At 43.7% G+C, this 27,231-nt stretch overlaps 2 protein-coding genes across 2 annotated transcripts in view; both read left to right on the plus strand.

Annotated features, from left to right (window-relative positions):
• Positions 1 to 994: 994 nt before the first annotated feature.
• Fn3k (fructosamine 3 kinase) lies at positions 995 to 13,023 on the plus strand. The gene is made up of 7 exons (XM_028884972.2): positions 995 to 1,120; positions 1,413 to 1,621; positions 4,278 to 4,429; positions 6,019 to 6,110; positions 6,804 to 6,886; positions 11,045 to 11,167; positions 12,635 to 13,023. The coding sequence occupies exons 1-7, from the start codon at positions 1,048 to 1,050 to the stop codon at positions 12,971 to 12,973; spliced, it is 1,071 nt and encodes a 356-aa protein (XP_028740805.2). The 5' UTR covers positions 995 to 1,047; the 3' UTR covers positions 12,974 to 13,023.
• Positions 13,024 to 14,326: 1,303 nt separating this feature from the next.
• Tbcd (tubulin folding cofactor D) overlaps positions 14,327 to 27,231 on the plus strand; it is a 171,208-nt gene continuing 158,303 nt past the window's right edge. Inside the window, exons 1-3 of the mRNA XM_028884969.2 lie at positions 14,327 to 14,631; positions 15,960 to 16,010; positions 26,976 to 27,073. Coding sequence (XP_028740802.1) covers positions 14,421 to 14,631; positions 15,960 to 16,010; positions 26,976 to 27,073 — 360 coding nt within the window. The 5' untranslated portion in view covers positions 14,327 to 14,420. The remainder of the gene's footprint in view (positions 14,632 to 15,959; positions 16,011 to 26,975; positions 27,074 to 27,231) is intronic.

Consider the following 27,231-nt stretch of genomic DNA (forward strand, 5'->3'; position numbering starts at 1 on the left):
CAAGTTTTGCCCCTCTGAGCCTGCTAGAGCTCCTAAGATAGTAGGCTTGATTGCAGCCCCATATACATCATCTTCATCTTCACAGTAGCTTCACCCTTAATATGAGGGTGTCCGATAGGGAAAGAGTTGTGAAGGTGTCAGCTGGCAGGCCAAGGAGAAAACCCTGTGCAGCATGGTGTAGTCAGGCTTTCCATGACACATCCTGGGAAGAGACTTGTCCCGGTAGGGATCTGAGACTAGGATTCAGAGGATGCAACCCAAAGCCAGATTCAGTTCCAAATATTCTGAGCTGTGTCCCAGCACTGGGTCCGGTGTAAGTTAACTCCTCTATGGTTCAGTTTCTTCATAGAGAAAGTGGGAACTAATTATAGGATCTTCTCAAATGATAGTTGTGAACTTAGCTGACATTTATTTGTGCCCTAGCACATACTGAAAGCCCAGCAAAGGATCATTCACCCCACTAATCTTCCTAGTCCCATTATAGTCATCAGGAGACATTATAGTACAGGAGGGGCACCAGCAGCTCATGGTGGGGGCTGGGATTTGAGGCAATCTCTCCTAAAACACTTGAGGGCTACCTCAGCACAGACTGTCCTCTATACCAGTCTGTGAATGTGTTCTTGCATACATGTGTGTGTGCCTATGTATACATGAACATATGTGTCTTGAAACTTCTTTCCTATCATGGCTGTCCAGAGTCCCACCTACCCTGGGTGGGGTAGGTTGCTGCTATCACAACCCCCAGAGCAGCTTTTTATCACCCAGCCCTGTGGCATTAAAGGTGCCACTAGGGCCTAGCTAGGGCACTACCTTGGCTGGTACTCCACCCTAATCTGAACAGTGGGAGCCTAGCTAAGCTTATAATCTCTCCACAGGATAGCTGAGTCTCTAGGCTGTGCCTTGTGTTGCAAAGATAAAGAAGTCCTGGCCCAAATCTTCCTGTGGGCACTCCTGATCTGCCCAATTGTGCAGGGAACACAAGGCCTAGGGTGGATCCCAGATGGGTGCAGATGTGCTGGGGACTTCACATGCATGCTGTGAGGACACATGGTCACTTCCTTTCTGTCTCCCAGGCTTTACAGAACACCCAGGACCAGGTCTGGGGTCCTGCTCCTCTGGGGTGAGTCAAGCTGGAATAGAAATTCCGGAATGAGTCTAGTAGGAGAGCTTTGAGAGCCTTTGCATCCCCGCTATGCTAAGTAGAGATTGTCTTGGAGGGAGAAATAGCTGTGTGGTCCACTTTCCCCTTCCCCCTCCCACCCCAGGCCTGGCGCACCAGGACCTTGCAGGGATAGTGCGCACCCAAGTGGCCGCTAGGAGCCAGTAGGCTGCGTCACTGAGTCCAGACCTTGTTGTGGCCCCCGGCAGCGGCAGCGCCCCCCAACTCGCCCTGAACTGCGTGTTTCCAACAGCGTGTTTCCTTCTGGTACCCGGAGCCCCTCCTCTGTGTCATCTCCCGCATTCTGGTCCTCTCGTCTCCATGGAGCAGCTGCTGCGCGCCGAGCTGCACACCAAAACACTGAGGGCCTTTGGACGCTCCGGGGCCGGCTGCATCAGCGAAGGCTGTGCCTACGACACCGACACTGGCCCGGTGTTTGTCAAGGTCAACCGCAGGACGCAGGTGCGCTGAGGGGGTGCAAGGATGGAGTCTGGGGAGGGGAAAGAAGAATGCACATTTCTGGAAAGTGTTGGGAGAGCTAGGCCTGATGTCTACCTCTGCTGAGGGGTCAACACCTGCAGGCAGGCTTCCTTTCGGGACTGGAGCATTTGTCTTTGCTGCGTGATCACTTTCTTGCTTTTGCCTCCACACAAGGGCTTTAAATTTCTATAGTCACGGACCGTGGAGGAGATGAGTCTCAGCTGTAAGCTGTATGTGCCCATGTCTGATCTCTGCTCTGAGCTCAGCTCCTGCATTCTCCCAATAGATGGGGAAAGACAGGATTCCCAGGAGCAAGCTAGCACTATCCTCCTCACAAGCTCTGATGTTATAAGGACTCTTAAGACATTTGAGAATGCATGGCACCAGGAATAGTGTCACATATTTATAATCATAATACTTAGGAGGCTGAGGACAGCGAGTTTCAAGTCAACCTGGACTACATGAGGAGACCGTGACACAAAACCAAAACAAAACAAAAGCCAAACTAACAACAACAAAAGAATGCATGGAAAACTGTAAGACAAATGGAGAGTGTTAGCTAGAGGCCCTGACAGCAAGCTGTTGATGGTACAGCCTGGTGCTCTCCTTGCTCTAAGAGTTTCCAGAGGTCCTGTGCTTTGTGGGGAGTAATTCTGGACAGTGGTTCTAGTGGCTATGCTGACTATGGAGAAGAGAATCCCACAGCAGCCCTTCTCAGCCACTCCAGACATCATTAGAGACGGTGTCAGGAGTAGGATTATTCTGCATTCTCTGTACTGTTGGCATGGTTTGGAGGTTTACCCTAGAAGCATGGCTGTGTTCTGCAGATGCCCTCCCAACTAGAATACTCAACACATGCCTCTTGGTGCCAAATGCAGGTTGGCAATTTGAGGATACCTGTCTGACTTTCCCCTTGGAAACTTGAATTAAGGGGAAAGAGTTCTTTTCATGTGTGATAATACGTGTTTTGGCTTAAAGTTTTATTTTTTAATTAAAAATATTCAATTATTTTGTATATATGAATGTTTATGTATGTGCGTAAGAGCTCTGGCTTGCACATACTATGACATATATAGAAGTCAGTGAACAACTTTTTGGGAGTTGGTTCTGTCTTTCTTCCTTGTTTTGTGGCAAGGTTTCTCTTGTTTCTGCACCCCAAACAGCATGTTCCAGGCTAGCTGGTTCCATTTAGGATTCCTGGTGGCTGTACCCAGCAGGACTGCATAAGAGGTTGATTGGATCATGGGCCTGAGTACCAGGTGTTTGTAAGGGTCTACACTTGGCTGTAACTAGCAAGGGGGAGGTTCTTTGCCCTTCCTCTTGGCATTGTTATAAATAGCCCTTGGAATAAAGTTCTGGGATTCAGGCCCACCTGAGACTATCCTGTATTTTCTGTTTCTCTCTCCTCTTTATTTCTACCCAAGTCTCTTATTCCTCACTTTTCAAGAGTCCCTGGGGTAAATAAATGTGGGAGCTAGTCTCCCACAGATGGCCTCAAAGATTTTAGGTGATTATCCTGTCTCTACCTCCCATCATGTAGTGGGAAGGCTTGGATTCCAGATGCATGCTACCACATCTGGCTTTTTATGTGGGTTCTGGGTGTCAAAGTTGGGTCATTAGGCTTATGTGGTAAGAGTAATCTACTTTTAATTTTTAAAAATCTATTATTCTAGCCTGGTGATGGTGGTGCATGCCTTTAATCTCAGCACTTGGGAGACAGAGGCAGGTGGACCTCTGAGAGTTTGAGGTCAGCCTGATCTACAGAGTGAGTTCCAGGACAGCCAAGGCTATACAGTGAGACTCCATCTCGAAAAGTCAAACCAAACAAACAACCCCCCCATGGCTCTATATATAGACAAAATTCACAAACCCCATGAATAAATGCATTTTTTGTGGGTGCTGAGGATATTATTCAATAGTAAAGCATTTGCCTAGTAGGCACAATCTCCTGGGCTCGGTCCCCAGCACCACAAATTAATTAATTAATTAATTAAAATAAATAAATAAATAAAATCAACAAGGTATAGTGAACAATATGAAAGTTTGTCTAAAAATAAATGGAATATTTGTAGAAATAGTTTATAAGAAGAAAGCTTCTGGGTGCCAGCAAAGGCCTTACAGGCAAGCTGGGAGTATGAATCTTTTGTAGCTTCTCTAGCCCCTGCTAGAACTGATCTCTCCACTCTGACTTCTCTGACCCAAATATGAGCCCAGTGAATCTCTACTATGACCAAGGCTGCCTGTCCCCACTCAGAGGCAAGAAAGAAAGCAGTACGATGGAGGACTCAGGCCCAGCCTCAGACTTTTTGTTAGCTCACACTTGACTTGTGCCCATTCTTCCTATCACCCCTTGGCATCCCCTTGTGGCCTGTGCATCTTCCACAGCAAGGCTTTGCTGTATGGGTCTTTCCATAGACCCCTTGAATTCTGGCCTCAGGCTTGTCCTTTCAGCTTCTTACTTGAAGGGAGAGTCTCTTTTGTACCCTGACCTTGAGGGGGTGGGTGTGAGGTTGTTTTTTTAGTAATTGAAAGCACTTGGTCTTGTGTAAAGGGTCATGAGTCCCTTGGTCTAGCTAGCAAGGCCCCTGTTAGAGTCCAGGTTTGCAGAGCTGACAGTGTTCATGGCATTTGGACGCAGGCGCGGCAGATGTTTGAGGGAGAGATGGTAAGCCTGGAGGCCCTCCACAGCACTGGCTTGGTGCGGGTACCTAAGCCCATGAAGGTGATTGACCTGCCAGGAGGTGGGGCTGCCTTTGTGATGGAATATTTGAAGATGAAGAGCCTGAGCAGGTAAGGAGAGGGAGGGCCATGTGCACACACAAAGGCACACAGATAGGAAGAGAAAGAGAGGGAAAGGCTGACATGAACACAGAGAGACAGGTACAGAAAGAGGGGGAAAAGACACATGTATACAGAAAGAGGCAGGGACAGATACACAGACACAAGACACAGAGAAGCAGAAATAGAGAAGACTGATGAAGCAGATGGAGAGAGAGACAGGAAGGGGAGACACTAGGGAGCAGCCTCAGCTGAGACAGAAATGGACCAAGAGAAAACACTAGGGAGCAGCCTTTGCTGAGCTTACATAACTCAGTCCAGTTGCCAAAGTCTTTTTTTTTTTTTTAAGGTGTCACTATGTATCCCTGACTGGCCTTGGAACTCACTATGTAAACCAGACTGGCCTCTGCCTTTCAAGTGCTGGGATTAAAGGCGTGTGTTACCATGCCTGGCTGGCTGTCAGAGTCCACTTCTTAGAGATTTATTTTTATTATACATATCTGTTTGTCTACATGTATGTGCACCAAGTGCATGTCTTGTGACCACAGAGACTAGGTAAGGGGGCTGGATTTCCTGGAACTGGAAGCACAGGTGTTTTTGAGCTGTCATGTAGGTACTTGGAACCTGGGTCCGACGCAAGTGCTCTTAACTGATGAGCTGTCTCTTTATCTGTAGTCCCTGGAGTTCATCCTTTATTTATTTAATTTTCTCTTATTGGACCTGAGATCTTGAAAATGAAGCTTCTATTAATTCTTCAACTTTCATAAGAAATAACAAAGCCAACCTGTCTTTATTAAAATTTAAAAAAAAAAAAACTTATTTTATGTGTATTGGTGTTTTGCCTGCATGTATGTCTGTGCACCACATGTGTACTGCCCTCAGAAGCCAGAAGAGGGGTTGGATCCCCTCAACCTGGAGTTACAGAAGGTATGAACCATCATGTGGGTGCTGGGAATTGAACCCAATTCTTCTGGAAGAGCAGCCGGTGCTCTTAACTGCTGAGCCATCTTTCAAGACCCCATTTTAAATCAATACAAAGATAATTACTGTTTTTTGTTTGTTTTGTTTTGGTTAGTTTAGCTGTGTTGAGGCTGCATAAAGTAAGTGTATTTGAACAAGTCCCTTGCTTTGTGCTATATAGTATGTTAATCCAGTTTGGGCTGAGAGAGGCTGATCAATAATTATCTGGCATCTTATTTTTTTTCCTCTCTTAGAGTCATGGATGTTCATTGTATAAAACGTGTAAAGGACAAACTCTGGTAAAGAAGGCATCAACATTTTAATTAACAGGGAATTGCCACAGCTCATGTCTCAGCATGTGACTGTGGTCCCAGGTTTCTCTATATTTAGCTTACATTTCTAAAAGTTTAGAACTGAGTGTTTTTTACTTACTGATTGAGACTTTGTGGCCAGGCCAGTGTCTGCTGAGATGCTACAGAAATTATCACAAAGGCTCTTATGATACATTTTTTAAAAAGGGTTTATTATTTTACTTTTAAAAGTACCTTTAAAGTATTTAAAACATTTCTCTAAGTAGAACATACTGAGTAGTGATAGTTGTTTGCCATTTTAACGGCTTACTGCCTTTCTTCTTTCTTTAGTCAGGCATCACAACTTGGGGACCAGATGGCAGATTTGCACCTTTACAACCAGAAGCTCAGGGAGAAGTCCAAGGCCCGGGAGAACACAGTGGGTCAGTTCAGTTCATTTAATAAAAAAACAAAAACAAAAACAAAAACAAAAACAAAACAACCTGGGCCTAGCCCATCAGCTACCTTAGATGGGTATTCACAGTGCTTCTTGGTGGCATTTCAGTAATGGGTTGAATGGTATACCATCTCCTTTCATAGCTCATCAAACAACTTTTTTCAATTTGTGTATGTGTGTGTGTGTGTGTGTGTGTGTGAGAGAGAGAGAGAGAGAGAGAGAGAGAGAGAGAGAGAGAGAGAGAGAGAGAGAGAGAGAGAGAGAGGTGCAGGTACTTGCTAGGGCTGATCTGCCTCTGATCTTCTGGACATAGAGTTGCAGGTAGCTGTACATTGCTTAACCTGGGTGCTGGGAAGAACAGCAAGTGCTCTTAACTTTGGGGTCATCTCTCCAACCCCAAGTACATGTGAAAATGAGATTATTAAGTAATTTTAATGGAGCTGGTAAACAAGTAGAATTGACTTCTGACCAACCAGTCCCACACTCTGTCCATTGGTCGAGGGTAGAAAAGTTCTAGCAAATCTATGTGCTGGCTAGTCACTTCCATGTTCAGTGAGCTCTTAGATTACCAGTGTTTGAGTCATTTGTGTGCATGCAGCCAGGCCTGGAGGGCGTTCTCCTGAGGTCTGGTTCCCACGAAAGATGAGTAGCTTCATGAGACTAAGATTTCTGTTGACAGGCTGTGGGGCTGAGGGCGCTGAGTCCCAGGGTGTGACCAAGTTTGGCTTCAGCACAGTGACATGCTGCGGCTTCATCCCACAGGTGAGTGTCTGAGTGTGGGCATCTCTTAGTGATGGCTACTCCTGAGGCTCCAGTGCTTGGCTGATAGCCTTCCCTAAAGTGCAAGTGCTGGCCACTGACCCCTTGTGTTCAACAGGGTGCCAGTTTTCTAGACACCAGAACTCTCAACCGTTATTTCTGAAGGTAGAGTGCAGACACCTATGATGGAAAGCACATGGGAAGGCTTCCCGAGCCAACCTTGGAGAGAGACACTGAAGTCAGCTGGTCAGCATTCCAGGTGGGGGCAACAGTGATGCAAAGGGCATGTTGTAGGAGGGTACCTGGCCAATTTAAGAGTTTGAAGAAGGTAGACTAGGCAAGGCTAAAGATCATTCAGGTCCTTTTCCTTTTCTAGGGCTGTTAAAATTATTGTTGTTTATTGAATTACAATTGAGATGTAATTCATGTAATGCAAAAGTCATTTTCTTTTGTCTGTTTGGCTTTTCAAGACAGGTTTTCTCTTGGTAACAGCCCTGGCTGTCCTGGGACCAGGCTGACCTCAAATTCACAGAGATCAACCTGCCTCCACCACACCTGGCTAAAACTCTCCATGTTAAAGTGTATCATTCAATGTTTTTAATCACAGTGTTAACACAAATATCACTGTTATCTTGTATCCAAGTTCTAACCAAGCCTTATTGCTTAGCCTCTGAGATCAGATAAGGTCAGGTGTGTTTAGGTGATGTGGCTATAATTCATTATCATGTCTCATTCCAGAATATTTTCATCACCCAATAGCAACTCCCATTAGCAGTCTTTCCCTTTTCCTCCTTCCCTTAACCCCTAGCCATCACAAATCTACTGTACATCTCTATGGTTTTGCCTACTCTAGACATTTTATGTTGGTAATTTTGTGCTGAAATGTGATTTTATTTGTATGTTAATAAATAAAAGTGCCTGGGGGTCAGAAATAATAGAAAGCCATAGCAGAAGTCTGGCAGTGGTAGCACACGCCCTTAATCCTGATCACATGACAGGCAGATCTCTGTGTGTTCAAGGATATAGCCAGCTTGGAGACACACGTCTTTAATCTCAATACCAACCATAGAGATCTGGAGGTCTGTATAGACAGGCAGTGACAAGGAGGTCATGTGGTTGGGTTTACAACCAATGAGAAGGAAGAACAGAAAGTCAATAAAAAGACAGATACACAGGAAGTAGGTCTCCTTCTCAGGGGAAGGATGGCAGCAGCAGCGAGGGGTATGAAGGCGGTTTTAGTCTCAGCTCTGACCTCTTGGGCTTTTAACTCTGCTTTTGGCTCTGTGTTTCTTATTTAATAAGACCGTTACATCTACAGACTTGCCTGATGAAGCAGTGTTGTCTCAAATATTCATGAGTTGAGAAATGAAATAATATCTAGAATTTGTGTATGAAGCAGATGAGAATGGAGCTGGTCAATCAGAGAGACAGAGGGTCTCTGAGTTCCCTTCAGACTCTGGGATCAGACAACTGTGGTCTTGTCAGAAGGGCACTGGAATCCAAGCCCACCTACTTTGAATAACAACAATACTGTTCTTTATGAAGTGTCTCCAACCAGCCCCAAGTTTCTAGGCATTCTACTCCCTAGCTGGACTGAATGGACCTTTGAGAAATGCTGCAGTTATGGTGGGAAACCACTGAAGGGGGACTTCTTAGACACTAGAGCAGTCGGTTTTATTGGAAGCACTAGTGCAGTTGACCTGGGAATTTATGGGTTGTATTCCCCACTAAGAACCTAGCAGCATTCCAAGCATTTTGTCTGACTCAGCTTACTAGTTGACACAGTTAGCAATGAACTAGGTGATATCAGTGATTCATCTTAGAAAAGAAGAAACTGATGTACTACTGAGACTAAGTAACATTCCCAGAGACATGTAGATAGTGAGTGGAGGAACCAGGACTTGACATATAGTCTGGCCTCAGAAATGGGGTCTAACCTTTACACAATGCTGCCCTCTTCAGTCCTTATGCTCAGGTGGCACCTACCTTTAGTAACTCACCAGGAAGGTCACATCTTTCCATGGCCTTGGGAATCTTGGCCCTTCCATCTAAGTGGCAAGACTGAACTTGCCAATGCTGGACCTCTGTTCCCAAAAGAAAATTGTGCCTTTTGTGACACTGTTATCTTCTGGCAAGAGGAGAGCCCCCAGGCACTGGGAGCCTTGGCAGGTAAATAGGAATGGTGGGATGCTGTGATGGTGGACTTCAGTGCTTGGGGGCTTGCCAGGCTAGGGGAAGGGTCTCTTGAGGTGCATCTGGCACTAGGGGGTAAACCCTGGGCTAAATGACTGAAGCACCCAAGAAAGACTCCAGGAGGAGGATGACCAGGACTGTACAAGCTGCCTTCCAGGTTCAGAACGCCTCCAAAAGCTCTGCATCAGGGTTTTCTCAGAGCAGCCCTTGGAATAACCTCAGGTCCTGTCTATCTCCATGGAAGCCTAGGTGATACAAATTGCACCTATTTTGTACAAATTGTACAGTTTGGTAACATGGACAGCCAGCCACACATTCCTCACTGCAGGTGAAAATGAGTACACTGATCCTTCCTCAATCCTTTTACAACCTCTTCCTGTAGCCCATCCCTGCTCCTGGGCCCCCACAGGCCTACTTTCTGTCACTGTAGATTTGCTTGTGTTTTGTGAAGTTTTTTTTGTTTTGGTGTTTTTCGAGACAGGGTTTCTCTGTGTAGTTTTGGTACCTGTCCTGGATCTTGCTCTGTAGACCAGGCTGGCCTCAAACTCACAGAGATCTGCCTGGCTCTGCCTCCCAAGTGCTGGGATTAAAGGCATAAAGGCATGCACCACCACCACCACCACCACCACCACCACCACCACCACCTGGCTGTGAAGTTTTATATAAATATAATCACAGTATATCTCCCTTCACTTTTTGTTTCAATGTGATGTATTTTGCTCCTCATAATCATTTTGATATGTGTCCATGTCAAATCTTTTGATGTTTATACATGAAATCCATTCATGTCACATGTGTCATAAGTCCATAAAACTGTATGGGTAAACCATGTTCTCTGTTTGTTTATCCACTCATCTGTTGATGGATGTCTGGGTTGTTTCTAGTGTGTTTTTACAAATAAAGCTGCTATGACCCTTTGTGTACAAGTCATTGTGACAAGTACTTTATCTTGGGTGAATAGATGAGGCTTGAGACAGGCAAGCCTGGGTTGCACAGTAGGGTCTTAAGTTTTATGAAACTGCCACATGGGGCTGAGAGTTGGTTACGAGCACATACTACTCTTGTGGAGGACCTGAGTTTGGTTCACAATCACCTGTCACTTCAGCTTCAGATCTGATGCCCTCTTTTGGCCTTTGCAAGTACCCACACATCCATGACATACTCTTCTAGAGATATATACACATAAAAATTTGTTTAAAAATATCTTAAAAACAACAATAAAAAGAAACTGTCCATGCTTCCAGAGAGGTTGTACCAGTTTACATTCCCACCAACTCATGTAAGAGTTCCAGTTTTTTCCACTCTTATCTATACTGGATATTTTCTGAAGTCATTTGTTTTTAGTTGAAGCTGTCCCAGCTGGAGAAAAGTGTTCATTCTGAGATTTCATTTTGTATTTCTGTCATGACTGATGATGTGAAGCATATGTGGACATGCACATTTGCTAACTGTATGTCTTCTTTTCCTTTCCCCTTTTTGAGAGAGGGTCTCATTATATAATCCTGTCTGACTTGGAAGCTGAAATGTAGACCAGGCTGGTTTCCAGCTTGCTGTGGTCCTCCTACCTGAGCCTCCCAAGTGCTGAGATTACAGGTGTGCATCACTGTGCCTGGCAAGAGCCAATTATTATTATTATTATTATTATTATTATTGTTGTTGTTGTTGTTGTTATTAAGTTGAGCCATGCTGTATGCCTGTAATCCCAGAAGTTTGGGAGGTGGAGGCAGAAGAATTAGGAATTCATAGTTATCTTTGGCTACATAGTGAGTTCAAGGTTGAGTCCTTGACTCCAAAATACCTCTTTTTAGAGGCTGGGGAGATGGTTCAGTTGGTCGAGTACTTGCCGTACAAGCATGAGGGCTTGGGTTCAGACCTCTAGCACTACTGTAAAAATGCTGGGCACAGTGTCATGTACCTATAATCAAACGTACTGCAGTCACAGTACTGGCCTCTCCTCTTGCTGCTCAGGTGAATGAATGGCAGGATGACTGGCCAACCTTTTTCACCCAACACCGGCTCCAAGCACAGCTGAATCTCATTGAGAAGGACTATGCTGACCGAGAGACACAAGAACTGTGGTCAAGACTACAGGTGGGTATAACACTTCCCTTGAAAGAGGCTGTCTCTTATGAGCCTACGACATGCATGTGGGGTCCTCTTAGGACTGAGCCAGAGGAGAGAGATGCTAGAGTGAGATGGTTAAGTTGTAGGTACATCAGCCACCACTTTCTTTCCCTGTAGATGGTGGGGGGATGGGACATACCTCTGGCCCACAGACTTCACTCATTTTATTTGCCCACTCTTAACCTCATTTTCTTCCTCTGCCAAAGACCTTATATATCACCCTTAGTGAAGATGCACACTTGTTTCAAAATATAACTCCAAAATATTAGAAAGACAATTCATCTATCAGTGTAGGGTAATGGTTTTCAACCTGTGGGATCAAACGACTGTTTCACAGGGGTCACATATCACATATCCTGCATAGCAGATATTTACATTGCAATTTGTAACAGTAGCAAAATTACAGTTAGGAAGTAGCAACAAAATAATTTTATGGTTGGCAGTCACCACAACACAAGGAACTGTATTAAAGGGTTGAAGTGTTAGGAAGGTCGAGAACCACTGGTCTAGGATGAACATGAATCAAAGAAATGTTATTTAACAGAAGAGGTGTGGGTGTTGTTTGAATCTTAGATGGTCTTTTATTAAAAAAACCAGAGCTGCCGGGCGGTGGTGGCGCACGCCTTTAATCCCAGCACTCGGGAGGCAGAGGCAGGCGGATCTTTGTGAGTTCAAGGCCAGCCTGGTCTACAGAGTGAGATCCAGGAAAGCTACACAGAGAACCCTGTCTCAAAAAACCAAACCAAACCAAAACCAAACCAAACCAAAAAACCCCAGAGCCAGATACCAGGGTGAAAGCTGAAAGATCAGAGAAGCAGAACAGCCAGCTTCTAGTTCTTACCGCTATGAAATCCTCAGCCTCAAGAGAGTGAGTTCCTGTTTCCTCATGCCTTATGTACTTTTCTCTGTTCAGATAATCCCACTTCCTGGGATTAAAGGTGTGTGTGCTTCCCAGTACTGGGATTAAAGGTGTGTACCACCACTGCCTGGCTGTTTTCAGTGTAGCCTTGAACTCACAGAGATTCAGACACATCTCTGCCTCCTGTGTGCTACCACTGCCTGACCTCTATGTCTTATCTAGTGGCTGGCTCTGTCCTCTCATCTTCAAGCAAGTTTATTAGGGTACACAATATATCACCACATGTGGGTACATATGTGCAATAAAATAAAAACACAGTTCAGAGGGTGGGTAACAAACTGGTTCATATTCTACAGCATAAAACTAACGTCTGAGATTTTCCATAAAGCTTTTGGACTCACTTGGTAGTGCCCTGAGAGCTAGACATTCAGAAATCAGTGAGCCTTTTCACTGGACCTGACAAATTTTTTTGGTTGGTCTCTGGATGAATCCATGGCTCTCTGCCCTATTTCCAAGCTCCGGATAATAAGCCCATGGGTCTCTGAGTCCCACATTTGCAATAATTTCTCTTCTAGGTGAAGATCCCAGATCTCTTCTGTGGTATAGAGATTGTCCCTGCCCTGCTCCATGGAGACCTCTGGTCTGGAAATGTGGCTGAGGATGACCAGGGACCCATTATTTACGATCCAGCGTCCTTCTATGGCCATTCTGAGTTTGAACTGGCAATTGCACTGATGTTTGGGGGGTTCCCCAGACCCTTCTTCACTGCCTACCACCGGAAGATCCCAAAGGCTCCAGGGTTCGACAAGCGCCTGCTGCTGTACCAGCTCTTTAACTACTTAAACCACTGGAACCACTTTGGGAGGGAGTATAGAAGCCCATCTCTGGGAATGATGAGGAAGCTGCTCAGGTAGTAGGGGCTGGGACCTAATAAAAAGCCAAATTGGGCTCCTAACTGGGCTGATTTTGAGTTCGCCTTCAACAAGTTCATCATTAGCAGTTAGAGGGAGCTATGTATGTAGCTCAGTCTGATACGAGTACCACAGCATCACCGTTCTTGGCAAGTGCCCACCTCAGCAGCTGCAGCTCCGAGTACCACAGCTGGGTAGAGAAGGAGGGGCCACCCTCCTGCGGCTCTGGTCGTTCTCCACTTTTTCCTATTTTTCAGATATTACTTTGTGTGTATAGGTTAGAGTACACCCTGTGGTTCTCTTCTTCCACTATGTGGGAACCAAACTTGTTGGGTATCCACAACATATCCAAGAAGACTGCTCTGACATGGATTAAGCCAATAGAAAGTCTTTATTAGCCAGCCTACAGTGGATGTTTGGGAACTCAACATAGCATGGAGTTTTTCTCCGGGTGAGTTTTTAAGCACAAAAACTATATCCTGGGTTGACATATTTCAGTTAACAAGAACAGCTAGAGTGGAACTATAGAAGCCAAAAAAGCAAGGCTAGTACAATTAGAGATTTTCCTGGAACTATGGATTTTGATGGATTAGATCTTTGTTTTCAGTATGGCTGGTGGATGCTGTCTACATGCTGAGTTTTATCATAGTTGTGCTTAGTGGTTCTGGGGCCTACGAAAGTCTGAGGCTCTGTTACATACTCAAGTCCTGAGACTTAGTGCAGGAGACTTTACCTGCTAAGCTATCTTCATCGCTCCAGCACCCCACTTTCCAGTGAGGTCTCTTCTGTTGGCGAACGCAGGGCCAGCAGTGTGCAGCGCACACCTCTTGTCAGGGCTGCCTTGGGTGGCTAGTGGGGTTCCGATTTTTAAGAGGTCATCACAAAAACCTTCACCCTGGAACACCCCTCTCCCAACCCCTATTGCCTCCTATACGCTTACGGCACACCTTCACTCCTGCAGGCGCTCAGACATCGTCAGTCCATTCTTACCCCCACCCTCAAAACCCACCCCTCCTCTGCGTCCAGACACCTCTCCTCCACTCCGGCCCTTTCTACTCAGCTTCCCTGCACTGTCCACACTAGCTCAGTACTTAACCGGTTCTGCCCAAATCTTAAATCCAGTCCCTTCCTTAAACTCCTTGTCCAGACGCTCCACCCCCAGCCCGCCTCCAGACACCCAAATCCATTTCTCGCCTAGCTCCCGGTAAGGCTCAGACCTGCCCACTCGTCAGGCCACACTCTCTATGGCCCCACCCCTGCCGGGCTCCAACCCATTGGAAGCTTCCTCATCCTGGTGCCGCCCTCCACTCCCTCACACGTTGTTTACACACTGAGCCGACTTCGCGCGAGCTCTTTTGTCGGCTGGCGCGCCCTGTAGTGGGGGGTCGAAGGTCTCGGGGCGGAGCTGGCGGCTCTCGTAGGGCGCCTCCTTTCTTTCCCTGTTGCCGGTATGGTTCTGATGGAAGCTGCTGGCGGGATGGTCCTGAGCGAGGAGCCGGCTGCGAGCACCGCCGAGGAGGAGGTGGAGGATGACGCGCTTTCCAGCGGCGCCGCCCTGGAAGCATTCAGCGAGAGTGCGGAGACCCGCGCGCTGCTCAGCAGCCTGCCCGCGGTGCACGGCGAGCGCGCGGCCCGGGAGGTGGCGGAGGAGCGATTCCGCGGTGCGGGCGGGGCCCCGAGTTTGCTATCTTGCAGTCGTTGCAGTCGGGAGGAAGGGACCTGGGGAGCCATACCTCCAGCCTGCCCCGCAGTGTCCAGGAACTAGCAAAGCACACTTGGGGGCTTCTCTGTGCATAGGGAGGGAAGAGCAGAATTGCCGAGAACAAAACCTGCCACCTACGAGCGCTCATGGCAAGCGAAGAGGAGCGGTCTGGCTTGGAGCGTGTGCTCTTATGGGGATCCGCTATGAGGCCGTTGGCTCTTCAACCTCAGAGCGCCCGGTTTAACTAGGACCTCGGCTTCAGGCAGTGCAAGAGAGTGGACAGTGCCAATAGGTTCCTTTGGTGGTTCTAAATTCTCCACGTTTAGGTGGGCCTTTGCAGTCGTTTATAATGGATACTGTCTGTCATAGTTTTTGTCAACTTGGCACAAACATGAACGTACCTTGGAAGAAATCTCAAATAATTGCTGCCATCAGATTGGCTTGTAGGCATGTCTATGCAGATGAAGGAGGGCCCAGCCCATTGTGGGCTGTACCATACTCGGGCCTGTGGACCTGGGCTGGATAATAAAGATAACTGAATTTGAGCCTGGGATCAAGTCAACGAGCAACACTCCCATAGTTTTTGCTTCTACTGCTTAAATTCATTCCTTAACTCCCATCAGTGATTGGCTGTGTAAGCCAAAGAATCCCATTTTCAAGTTGGTTTTGGTCAGTTTTGTCACAGGAACAGAAAGCAAACTAGGGCAGTGTCCAAATGAGCCCTTCGATAATTAGCTTTGTACTTGAGAAAATCGTCTTTGTGGATTCCTTAGCTAAGAAAATTCTCTCCACGATGTCTGTCTTGGTTTGAAGCTTTAGGGAAAGACAGGATGGTGGACTTAGTGAAGGGAGTCTGAAGTTGCAGGTGAGAATTTCAGAGGCAGAGAAATCACTGGATTGGGCAGAAGCAGATTAAGTTGCTATTAGGGGTGGAAGGCAGTTGGCCAGGGTTAGGGAGGTTGTGCAGTCATTGGTTTGAAGACTGTTGGAATGAGAGAGCACTGTGCTTGGGGGGGGGAGGGCTAACAAGGGGAGGTGGAGTTGTGGAGAGTAAAGAAAGGGTGGGAAAGAAAACCAGTTATGGTGTCAGAAGGTGTGAGAAGAGGATTCAAGAGGAAGGTGTGGTCACCTGACAGTGTTGGGCATCTGTCAGCAAGAAGAGGTCAGGTGTGCCCCTGGGAGATACAAAGGCTAGGAAAAGGGGAGCTGTCTCATGAGAGTTACTCAGAGGCAATAAGAGAGTTTATAAGGCCAACTGATTTGATTTTCATGTTATTTTCCTTTTAGTAATTATGGACAAATACCAGGAGCAGCCTCACCTCCTGGACCCACACCTTGGTAAGCATAGAAGCTGGTGATTTTGATAGTTCAATATCAGATCACCACGAAGGCCTTGTGTGTACTGCTGGGATCTCTGTGTGCTGCCAGCAGAAGGTGTCAGATGAAGTATCTCTAGAGCTGTGTCTTTTGTCTGCCCTTTGATTTTATGGACCTGTGATAATGAAGTTGGAAGTTCAGCTGTCAATCTAGATTGTGTGCAGATGTGTCTAAGCTACTTACTGCTCGTTGCTATTTAAAGAACACATCTTTTCTCCTTAATGTGTGTTTAATTTGTTATGTGAACAGCTGTTCTGTTCCTGGTAACTGTCATGCAGGATCATGTGCTTTACAAAAGTCCCATTTTACCTACACAGCAGTTGATGAGGTCATCTGTCATCTCCATTTTAGAGATAGAGACACTAAGGCTTGGTCTCATGTCTTTAGTATAAGGAGAGTGTTGTTTAAGGCTGTCCTGTGAGATACCATCTGTGGAGTTCAGCTGTGTACACTTGCAAAAGATTATCCCAGCTGGCGTGTTGACTTTTTACATTCCCTCATATGGAGGCAAGATCTGTAGACCCTTATCTGAGTACCCTGGCTCTCTACCCCCTGTTGTATGCAGCATTGCCCTAATTGCAGGTGGCCTTGGGGAGGGCCTAGACGCTAGGTTCGCAACCTGTGGGTCTTGACTGCCATAGGGGTCACATATCAGATACCCTGAATATCAGATATTTATATTGTGATTCATAACAGTAAAATTATAGTTAAGAAGTAGCAATGAAATAATTTTATGGTTGGGAGTCATCACAACATAAGGAACTGTATTAAAGGGTCACAGCATTAGGAAGGTTAAGAACCATTGTTCTCTATAATATATATAATATATACATAATATATATATATTCTCTATATATTATATACTGTTCTCTCTCTACATATATATGTATACTCTAGGCCCTAGAGTATATAGGCCAGGCAAGACTAGGGGAGGGAGGCTCCCATCTGTGTGGCTATGGGAAAGTCATCATCTCTTTTGGGTAAAGACTTTTTGAGAGGTACCTGCATTCCAGTAAGTAACCCCTCACCAATGTTCTGCAAAGAGGCCCAATATATGCTCATGGGTTCCCTAGAGTGAACTTTGATGGACTAGTACCTTGATTTGCTCTTGAGATCTTAGAGAAGTAGATGTTACTTACATCTACCCCAAGAAGGAATTTTAGCAACAGAGAGTGATTTTTGTTGGCTTTTCATTGTTTTCATTATATTTGAACCTGTTTTCATGTTAATTATATTCTTGTTTGGATCTTTTCTTCTGTTTTGAGACAGTCTTGCAATGTAGCCCTGGCCTTAAATTCATGGCAGGTCTCTAGCCTCAAACTCCCAAGTACTGGAATTACAGATGTGAACCACAACTTCGGGCTTGGGTTTTTTTTTTTTGACATAGGGTCTTGCTATATAACCTGGGCTGGCTTCAAGTATTGGTAATTTTTTTTTTTTTGTCTTATTCTGTTTTTTCCTCTGTGTGTGTGTGTGTGTGTGTGTGTGTGTGTGTGTGTGTGTGAGTGTGTGTGTGTGAGAGAGAGAGAGAGAGAGAGAGAGAGAGAGAGAGAGAGAGAGAGAGAGAGAGAGAGATCCAACTGATTTAATCATTGTAGTAACCTCACAGTCCCCTTGGAAGGTCACTTATCCTAAGCTACACTTTACAAATGGGGAAATTGAAGCACAAATCTGAGAGGTTAAGTAACTTGTTCCATGCCACACAGTTGATGAGATGCAGGCAGGATTTAAACACTTTCTCCCCTGAACCTCTTGAAGATGGGTCTTTGGGAGGACCAGTTGCAGGCAGGTGGTTGATGTCAGGCTGAAGGGTTGGCTATGCTGAGGGTATCAGAATAGTGGGTGTTCTGGGCCTCTTCTGATAGTTTTGGAATCCTGGTTGTCCCCATGGAACAGGTGGGCCCTGTCCAGGACATGAAAGGAACTGTTTGACCTTTTCGGGTGACAGCTTTGGACCTGTAGCTCTGCCCTTATTGCTGTGGAGCCCAGAGTGTGATGCTTACTTTGTGCCATCAATGCTTTTATGTTTGTTTGTTTTTTTTAGACAGAGTTTCTCTCTGTAGCCTTGGATGTCCTGGGACTGGCTCTGTAGAACAGACTGGCCTTGAACTCAGAAATCTTGCCTCTGCTCTCCAAGTGCTTTAATTAAAGGATGCACCACCACCACCTGGCGCCATCCAGTTCTTAATGACTTTTATTGTTCATTATCTTCTGAGAAATAGAAATAGGTCCCTTTTAGAAGAAGAAGATGCTTGCTTGTGCTAATCCTTTTCTGTGTGGGGCACATTTTGTGACTTCATTATGTGTGGTGTGTTATCCATTGAGGTTGAATATGTTTGAGTTTGAATGGTATTAGATCGATCCCTTCTTCCTTCCTTCCTTCCATCCATTCATCCATCCTTCCTTCCTTCCTTCCTTCCTTCCTTCCTTCCTTCCTTCCTTCTTTCTTTCTTTCTTTCTTTCATTTTTGTTTGTTTGTTTGTATGTTGTGGTTTGGTTTTTGTTTCTGAGACAGGGTTTCATTGTATAATCTAGACTGGCTTTGAACTTAAGATCTTCCTGCTTCAGCCTACTGCTAAGATTGTAGACCTCTGCTACCAAGCTTAGTCTCTTCCTTGTGTTTGATCTTTGGTAATAAGCCCAGAATCTAACTCTTTTTAACTGATTATGCAAGGCTTATTAACTGAGTGATCTAGCCTTTCCCCCTGTTTGAAATACAATTTTTTTTTTTTTTTCCATCACAGGCAATTTATTTTGTTCTATTCATTCACAGTTAATACAGAGAATACTTGGAAACATTTCCATATAATGTTTGACACAGAAATCATCAAATAGAAGTATACAATGTTGACAGGAGGCAGTACATTTATAATTTATAACCCCAAATGTATTTATAAATTAGAAATGGAAAGATCTACAAATGAAATTATGAAGGTTCACCAAAGTCATTTAATCTGTCAGTTTCTCATTCATTTTTATGTCTTAATAATATTCTATTGTATGAATAAGCCACATTTTATTTCTCTCCAGTATTTGATAGCTATTTGAGTTGTTTTAACTTTTTTACTATTAGCAACACACTGCTGTAAACCTTCATGTACATGTTTCATAGGTGCACATTTTCAGTAGTTTGAGGATATATTCCTAAGGGTAGAATTGTTGAGTAACAGAGTAACAATGTTTTGCATTTTGACCAACCACCAAACTATTTTGCCAAAGTGGCACACCATTTTACAATCTCACCAAATCCTTGTTTTTAAGGCTCTGATTTTTGTACAAAAGCATTCAATCATTCTGTCAGACCAAACCAGGAAAAGTAAGCTATAGTTCAGAGCTGTTCTATTCCATTTACTATGCAAAGCCATTCTTGGCGTTTGCAACTCTCAGCCCTTTTGAGTATTCTTGCAGTGTTCACCTTTTCCTCCACCACTTTTTTTTCTTCTTTTTTTCTGTTTTATTTCTATCTATTACAAATGTATAAAAAATCCTCCATCAATGCTGCTGATAGCAGCAGAACCTTGGGAAATATACCTTTGGTTTGCCTCAGAAAAGGAAGACATATTGCACTGTAAAGTTTATAAAATTGGCGCAAAACATTGTGATAATGCTACAATACCAGTTTTAAGAATTCAGTGACTAATGGGGAGCCGATGGAATACATGCAGAACTGTGAAAGCGATCTCACTTAGCCAGCTGTACACGTAGACTGTAAATCTACATTCAGATCATTTCTGAACTAAGACTATCATCTCAGTTTATCTGTTGAGGTCAACCAGGAAACCCTAGAATATACCTTGATTTTTGCAAAAAAAAACAAAATGGGGGAGGGGTTTCTTCAGCATTTCAGTCCACGAGTAACAGTATCCTAACAGGCAAAGTGTTCTCTCACTGTCAACATAGAATGAACTGCTGCTGGAGGTCATCTTGGGCTTTAATTTGCATTAGCACTTACATGCATAGTAGTCCAAGTTGTTGACCTCATGACTTTTTAAAAGTAACTCTAAAAAAGTAAAATGGCCCTTCTTGGAAGACTAAAGAAAGATATCCAGCCACAGTTGTAAAAAGTCTCATCAAAACAATATAACCTTTTATGAATTACGCCTCAATTAAAAAAAAAAAAAGTAGCCCCAAATAAGAAGCATCTCTGAAAAAGAAAATATAACTTAAGATATTTGAAAAAAACAAGGTGAATACAGGTTCAAAAGTAATTAAGATACATTTTCTTAAGGCTATCTAGAATTAGGCTTTAAAGAATTCTACCATTTCAAGTTTACCACTAGTTACTAGATACCTATTTACAAACAAGATGTTCACCTTTTTTGTTCCCTTATCAAGAGAAAAATCTACCTTCAGACTATGAGGGTGGTGATGGGGAGGGACTAGAAAACAAGATTCAAACAATCCCATGCAAATATCACATTTTTCAAATGGAAGAACTCCAAACTTCACTAGAAGTTCCAATCACTAAGACACTTTCCATTGAAATGATTTTTTTTTTTTTTGGTTTTTCGAGACAGGGTTTCTCTGTGTAGCTTTGCGCCTTTCCTGGAACTCACTCTGTAGACCAGGCTGGCCTCAAACTCACAGAGATCCACCTGCCTCTGCCTCCCGAGTGCTGGGATTAAAGGCGTGCGCCACCACCGCCCGGCCATTGAAATGATTTAAGTACAACTACATGGCACCAAGGTTTAGGCCTAATGTAGGCCTGACAACCAAGTCCTTGTTTTCTGGAAGGAAGGCCTCAAAAGTCCCACTCAATTCCACATAACAATACTTCAAAGATCAATTAGGTTTTCCTTTCCTTAATATTTTTGTTTTTGACTTCTAATCTTAAAGACTAGATTAAAACTTAGGTCATTTCCCAGAAGGCATTGCTTCCCTTTGCTCTATGAAAGAGTCCACCAAGACCTCTTTCTCAAAACCATCTAGCCCCCAGCCTCCAGCCTGTGCTTGTGATGCAACTTTCTCAACATCCTGAAAAGGTAATGTAGGTAAAATATGCTCATAAACATTAAAACTAGTTGTTAGAAAGACGTAACTAGCTTTATAATTTAAGTTTTAAAGCATAAATACTTGCAGCTTAATCTGCACTGACAATGATTGTCGATGCCTAGAATTCAACATTTACAAATTCTGATTCACACACACAAAACACACTATTATCACACAACTTGTGTCTTGAGAGAATCTTCTGCTTTTTAAATCTTTGGCCTCCCAGTCAATCGCAAGTTAACCAACTTTTCCGAGTTCTGGTAGTTACCTGGACCACTGAGGCATTGCCACAAGACTTCTCTTTTGAAACATCCTTTTTCTTTAGATATTAGGATAGCTGCACCAGCTTGTTTCTTCTGTGGTGTATGTTGGTGTGGGATTATCTATTGCTTGATTTTTCATGGATGTGTTTAGCTTCTTTGGGTTGAATTTTCCCTTCTAGTGCTTTCTGTAGGGCTGGGTTTGTAGATAGGTATTGATTAAATCTGGTTTTATCCTGGAATATTTTGTTTACTCCGCCTATGGTGATTAAGAGTTTTGCTGGGTATAATAGTCTGGGTTGCCATCCGTGGTCTCTTAGTGTCTGCATGAGATTTGTCCATGATCTTCTAGCTTTCATAGTCTCTATTGAGTAGTCTGGTGTTATTCTGATGGGTTTACCTTTATATGTTACTTGCTCTTTTTCCTTTGCGGCTCTTAATATTTTTTCTTTGTTCTGTGTGTTTAGTGTTTTGATTATTATGTGGCGAGGGGACTTTTTTTTTGGATCCAGCCTATTCGGTGTTCTGTAAGCTTCTTGTATCTTCATATGTATTTCTTTCTTTAGGTTAGGAAAGTTTTCTTCTATAATTTTGTTGAATATATTTTCTGTGCCTTTGAGTTGGTATTCTTCTTCTTCTATCCCTATTATTCTTAGGTTTGGTCTTTTCATGGTGTCCCAAATTTCCTGGATGTAACGACTTTTTTGTCTTGATTGTTTTCTTTGACTGACGAATCTATTTTCTCTATCGTGTCTTCAGTGTCAGAGATTCTCTGTTCCATCTCTTGCAATCGGTTGGTTATGCTTGTTTCTGTAGTTCCTGTTCGTTTTGTCAGGATTTCTATTTCCAGCATTCCCTCCGCATGTGTTTTCTTTATTGTCTCAAATTCATTTTTCAGATCTTGGAATGTTTCTTTCATCTGTTTAATTGCTTTTTCTTGGCTTGATTTGATTTCTTCCCATTTTTTGTTCGTTTTTTCTTCCATTTCTTTAAGGGAGTTTTTTATTTCCTCTTTAATGGAGTTTTTCATTTCCTCTTTAAGGGAAGTTTTTATTTCCTCTTTAAGGGAAGTTTTTATTTCCTCTTTAAGAGAGTTTTTCATTTCCTCTTTAAGGAAAGTTTTTATTTCCTCATTGAGGGAATGCTTTATTTCTTCTTTAAGGGCCTCTATCATCTTCTTAAAGTCATTTTTAGGGTTGATCTCTTCTGTTTCTTCTGTCATGGTATGTTTAGGTCTTGCAGGTGTAGAATCACTAGGTTCTGATAGTGCCATATAGGTCTTTATGTTGTTGCCTGTATTTTTGCACTGGCGTCTACTCATCTTTTCCTCTGTGCGGTGCAGGTGGTGTCTGTGTCTGAGAGTGCCTCTCTTGTTCTAATTTTTAGTCTTGGTTTAGTAGGGGTTCTTGGTTAAATTGGTGCTATTGGGCTGTTTCTTCAGGGACAGCTGATTTCAGTCGGTGAATTATATACTTATGATTCTGGTGATCTGGTTTGGTGACTGGGTAGCGCCTTCTTCTGTGTTCCCAGGTCACGTTTTGTTCATTTGTCAATTCCTCAGCTGATCTTGTTTCTTCAGACTTCAAACTGTAGGCATCTGAATCCTCTCCCAGATGGGTTTCAGCTGAGCAGGGTAGTCTCACCAACACCTCCAAGTTGTTGGGTTTCACAGGATCAGCAGTTGGGCCCTGGGTTGTCCCCAGACGGAGTGTCCAGACTCGCCCTGGTTCCGACCCACGGAGATAGCCTCTTCCCCAGGTGTTGGGGCTAGGGGCGTCCCCGTTCCAAGCTGCGTCTGCCCCTCTCTGTCCCCGGGCCTGTCCACCCCTGTGGCCCGCCGCCACAGGCCCACCTGCGTCCACTTGTCTCCGCCGCTGGGCCTGTATGTCCCTGTCAGCTGCCGCTGGGTCTGTCTGCCTCTGCGGGCGGCCAACGGGTCTGTATGTCTCTGCCGGCTGCCACCGCGGGCCTACCCACCCCTGTGAACCGCCACCGGGCCTGTATGTCCCTGTCGGCCGCTGCCACCGGGCCTGTCCACCTCCGTGAGTCGCCGACCTGCGTCTGCCTGTCTTCGCCGCGTGGCCTGTCTACTTCTGTGGGCCACCGGGCCTGAATGTCTCTGTTGGCAGCCGCCGCCAGTCCCGTCCACCTCCGTCTACTTATCTCTGCCGCAGGGCCTGTCCACCTCTGTGGGCCGCCGCTGGGCCTGAATGTCTCTGCCAGCCCCGGGCCTAAATGTCCCCGTCAGCCACGGCCGCCGGACCCGTCTACCTCCGCGGGCCGCTGCCACAGGCCTACCTGCGTCTGCTTGTCTCCGCCATCTTGACAAGTACCTTTTTTAATTAATCCAATTTTTTAATATAATTTTTATTTCTGTGTATGTACGTACATGTGTCAGTTCTTGGGCTTACAGGCAGCCGTTAGCTATCCAGCGTGGGTTCTGGGAACCAAACTTGGTCCTCTGTGAGAGTAGCAAGCACTCTCAACCATTGAGCCAGCTCTTCAGCCCTGAAATACTATTTTAAGTCCTGTATTCAGTACTCATATAGACTAGCTTTGGGTCTTAGACTTTCTGTTCTGTTTCAATTTGTCCATGTATATACTTTTTCCCCTGTATCATTTGTTTTTGTTAGTTGCTTTATGGTATATTTTATCTAGCATCACACCTATTTATTTTACGATTTTCTAGTTCTTTCATTAGTGTAGATGAACTTCACCATTGTTTTTTCACTCTCCAGACCTAACAGAGCTCCTAGGAGCTCTGTTCAACACACAGATTCATATAGAGGAGATGTTTTTATGAGATTCCAATTTGGCTCTTATGAATAATGCTGCTTTAAATTTGTATGTACCATCTTCGGGTAGACTTGTTTTTGTTTCTCTTAGGTGACTATCTTGAGAGTGGAATTTCTGGGTTGTATAGTGAGTGAGTGTCTTGTAGTAAACTGTCATACTATTCTATAGAAGTTGAGTCATTCTGCATCTTCACCAGTAATGAATGAGGATTCCCGATACTTGAGCCCCTCTAGTCACCTCTCTGGTTTCAATGGGAAGTAGTCTCACCCCACTTTGCATTTGTTAGGTGCAAAATGTACTTTTTTACTAAGACTATGACACAGCCCATAGTCTGCTTTTTTGAATCTTCCACTGTATTTGAAAAAAGTGTCTTTTATACTGTGGACTAAGGTGGATGATGGTGCTCTTAGTATCCTTACTGATTTTCTGTGTACTTGGTCCTGTTTCTGCTTTTGTTTTTTGCTCTATTTTGATGTTCTGGGATTTGTTGTATTACTTACTGAATTAGTCTTCACAATGAATTGATCTTTGTAATTAGAAATGTCCTCTAGGTTTTGTAATGTTATTTATTGGTTCTTAAGTCTCTCCTGATAGTAAATACTGTGTGTGTCTCCTTTTTGTCTGGATTCAGCCTGCCAGTCCTTATCTTTCAATAGCCATTAGGGTATTTTCATTTAGTAATGCTGACAACATGGCAAGGTTTAATCACCTCTGTTGGGACTTACTTTCTCTTTATCCCATTTCCTTCTTGGGTTCTTTCTTCCTTTTTTATTTACTCTATTTTGTATTAATTTAATACCTTTTGGTGTTTATTTATTTATTTTGAGACAAGGTCTCACTATGTAGTCCTGGCTGGTTTGGAACTTGTTATGTGGACCAGGCTGGCCTTAAACTCACAGAGACCCATTTGCTTCTGCCTTCGAGTGCTGGGATTAAAAGACATCTGTCACTGGCTTGGTATTTTATTTTATCTTCACTATATACTCAGTAGTTTTTGTTTTTCTTTTTTCCAGGATTTATCATTTATACCCTGAACTTAATACAATCTACCCTCAAATAATATAATGGTGGGGAAATTTTCAGAAGATGCTTTTGTTTCTTCCTTCTGTTTTTTTTTTTTTGTGGTGCCTTGCTACTTTGTCACACAACTTGCTTTCATATTTGTTATGACTTTTGCCTTAAACATTTAATTTTTATTTATTTATTTATTTTATTTGTCTTTTGTTTACTTGGTTTTTTCCCCCCTTTTCAAGACAGGATTTTATTTATTTATTTATTTATTTATTTATTTATTTATTTATTTATTATGTAGACAGTGTTCTGCCTGCCAGCCAGAAGAGGGCACCAGATCTCATTACAGATGGTTGTGAGCTACCATGTGGGTGCTGGGAATTGAACTCAGGTCCTCTGGAAGAGCAGTCAGTGCTCTTAACCTCTGAGCCATCTCTCCAGCCCACATTTAATTTTTAAATAAAAGATATATTTTTATTTTATGTGTATGGGAATTTTGCTTGCAAGTGTGTCTGTGCACCACATGTGCACATGTACAGTGCCTATGGTGGTATGAAGAGGGCATTGGAGACCTTGCAGCTGGAGTTACAGATGATGTAAGTCACCATGTTGGTGCTGGGAATCAAGCCTTGTTCTTTTGGAAGAGTAGCAGTCAGTGCTCTTAACTGCTGAGTCATCTCTTCAGGCCTCAATTTTTTTTTTTTTTTTTTTTAAGATTTTATTTTTAATTATGTTTATATATGTGTGAGTATGTACTGGTGCTTGGGGAGGCTTGAAATCCTGGAGCTGGAGTTACAGGGAAACCAAATTCTAGTCTTCTGCAAGAGCAATAAGTACTCTTAACTGCTGAGTCATTTCTCTAGATGACACTCAGATGTTTTTTAAAGAAATAAAAAAATGATGCTAGGCATGGTAGTGCACCCCTTTAGTTCAAGCACTAGGGAGGCAGAGGCAGGCAGATCTCTGTGAGTTTAAGGACAGTGTGATCTACATAGGGAATTTTAGGCAGCTAGCATTACATGTTGAGATCATGTCTCATAAAACAAACAAACAAACAAACAAACAGAACCTAGCCAAACAACCAAAAAAACAACAAAACCCACAAAAAATACAACAACAACAACAAAAGAAATAAAAAGGGAGGAACTCTATAATCTTTATGTATTTATCCTTTAAAATGTGGCCTGTAAAGCAAAGAGTGTGCCTTTTCACTCGTGGTGACAGTGCTAGATCTCCAAGACCACCTCACGTCCATGGTGTCCTAGGAAGACTCACAGGACACAGCCCAGAGTCTTGCTTGTGCTGAGGATGTGGTTGATGGTATATAAGGATCTATTTTGTCATTGGATTGGTAGGGAGGCCAATAGGATGGTCAGTGGAGTATGGCTGGAGCTCTTACATTACCTGACTGTCAGCTAACAGCCTGTTAGACTCCTTTCTCCTTCTTGATGTGCCCTGCCTTGCTTTAACCTCTCCTTGTAGTGGGTTCTCAACATAGCCTCTGTACAGACAGGAGAAGGCTGTGCCCTGCATGACCCTCATTTTCCTCTTTTTGTCTGTCTTACTGCATTTGTTCAACCTAGCCTGTTGGTAAATCAGAGCAATTTTAACAAGTGTCATCTGTAAAACATGGTGTCAGATACCAATTTTAGATATTTCCCCTGTATTTTAAAAATGGGAGTGAGTGTTAAGGTGGGTACCATTCTTTCAGTGATGGCTGATATGAACATGTACTTCTTTGTTGTGTTGATACTTGGTTAAATAGGCTTACTAATACTGATGCATTTTTATGTCCTAAATAAGACCATTTTCATTTCCCTGTTGATGTTTAATTTATGGTAAGTATTTCATATCTGTTTTTCCCTAGAGTGGATGATGAACTCATTGTTGGACCTAGTACAGGATGAGACATCTCTGCCTGCCCTTGTACATCTGGCTTTTAAATTTCTTTATATCATCACCAAGGTAACATTTGTGCAGCACTCTAGAGTAGACAGATTTTCTTATCTAATTGCTCTAGAAGTTAGCTCCTTAAGTATTATTTCTTGGAGAGCATGGTTCTTCAGCATAAGTTGTGGGTTTTCATTTTCTTTTTGGTATGTGTTGGGTCTTGGGTCTTAATG

Source organism: Peromyscus leucopus, chromosome 8b (genome assembly GCF_004664715.2).
Source record: "Peromyscus leucopus breed LL Stock chromosome 8b, UCI_PerLeu_2.1, whole genome shotgun sequence".
Taxonomy (NCBI): domain Eukaryota; kingdom Metazoa; phylum Chordata; class Mammalia; order Rodentia; family Cricetidae; genus Peromyscus; species Peromyscus leucopus.

Coding starts and splice junctions, on each gene's coding strand:
- Fn3k (XM_028884972.2), top strand. CDS start 1,048: ATGGTCACTTCCTTTCTGTCTCCCAGGCTTTACAGAACACCCAGGACC. Junction 1,121..1,412: donor TGGGGTCCTGCTCCTCTGGG/GTGAGTCAAGCT, acceptor TGTTTCCAACAG/CGTGTTTCCTTCTGGTACCC. Junction 11,168..12,634: donor AACTGTGGTCAAGACTACAG/GTGGGTATAACA, acceptor TTTCTCTTCTAG/GTGAAGATCCCAGATCTCTT.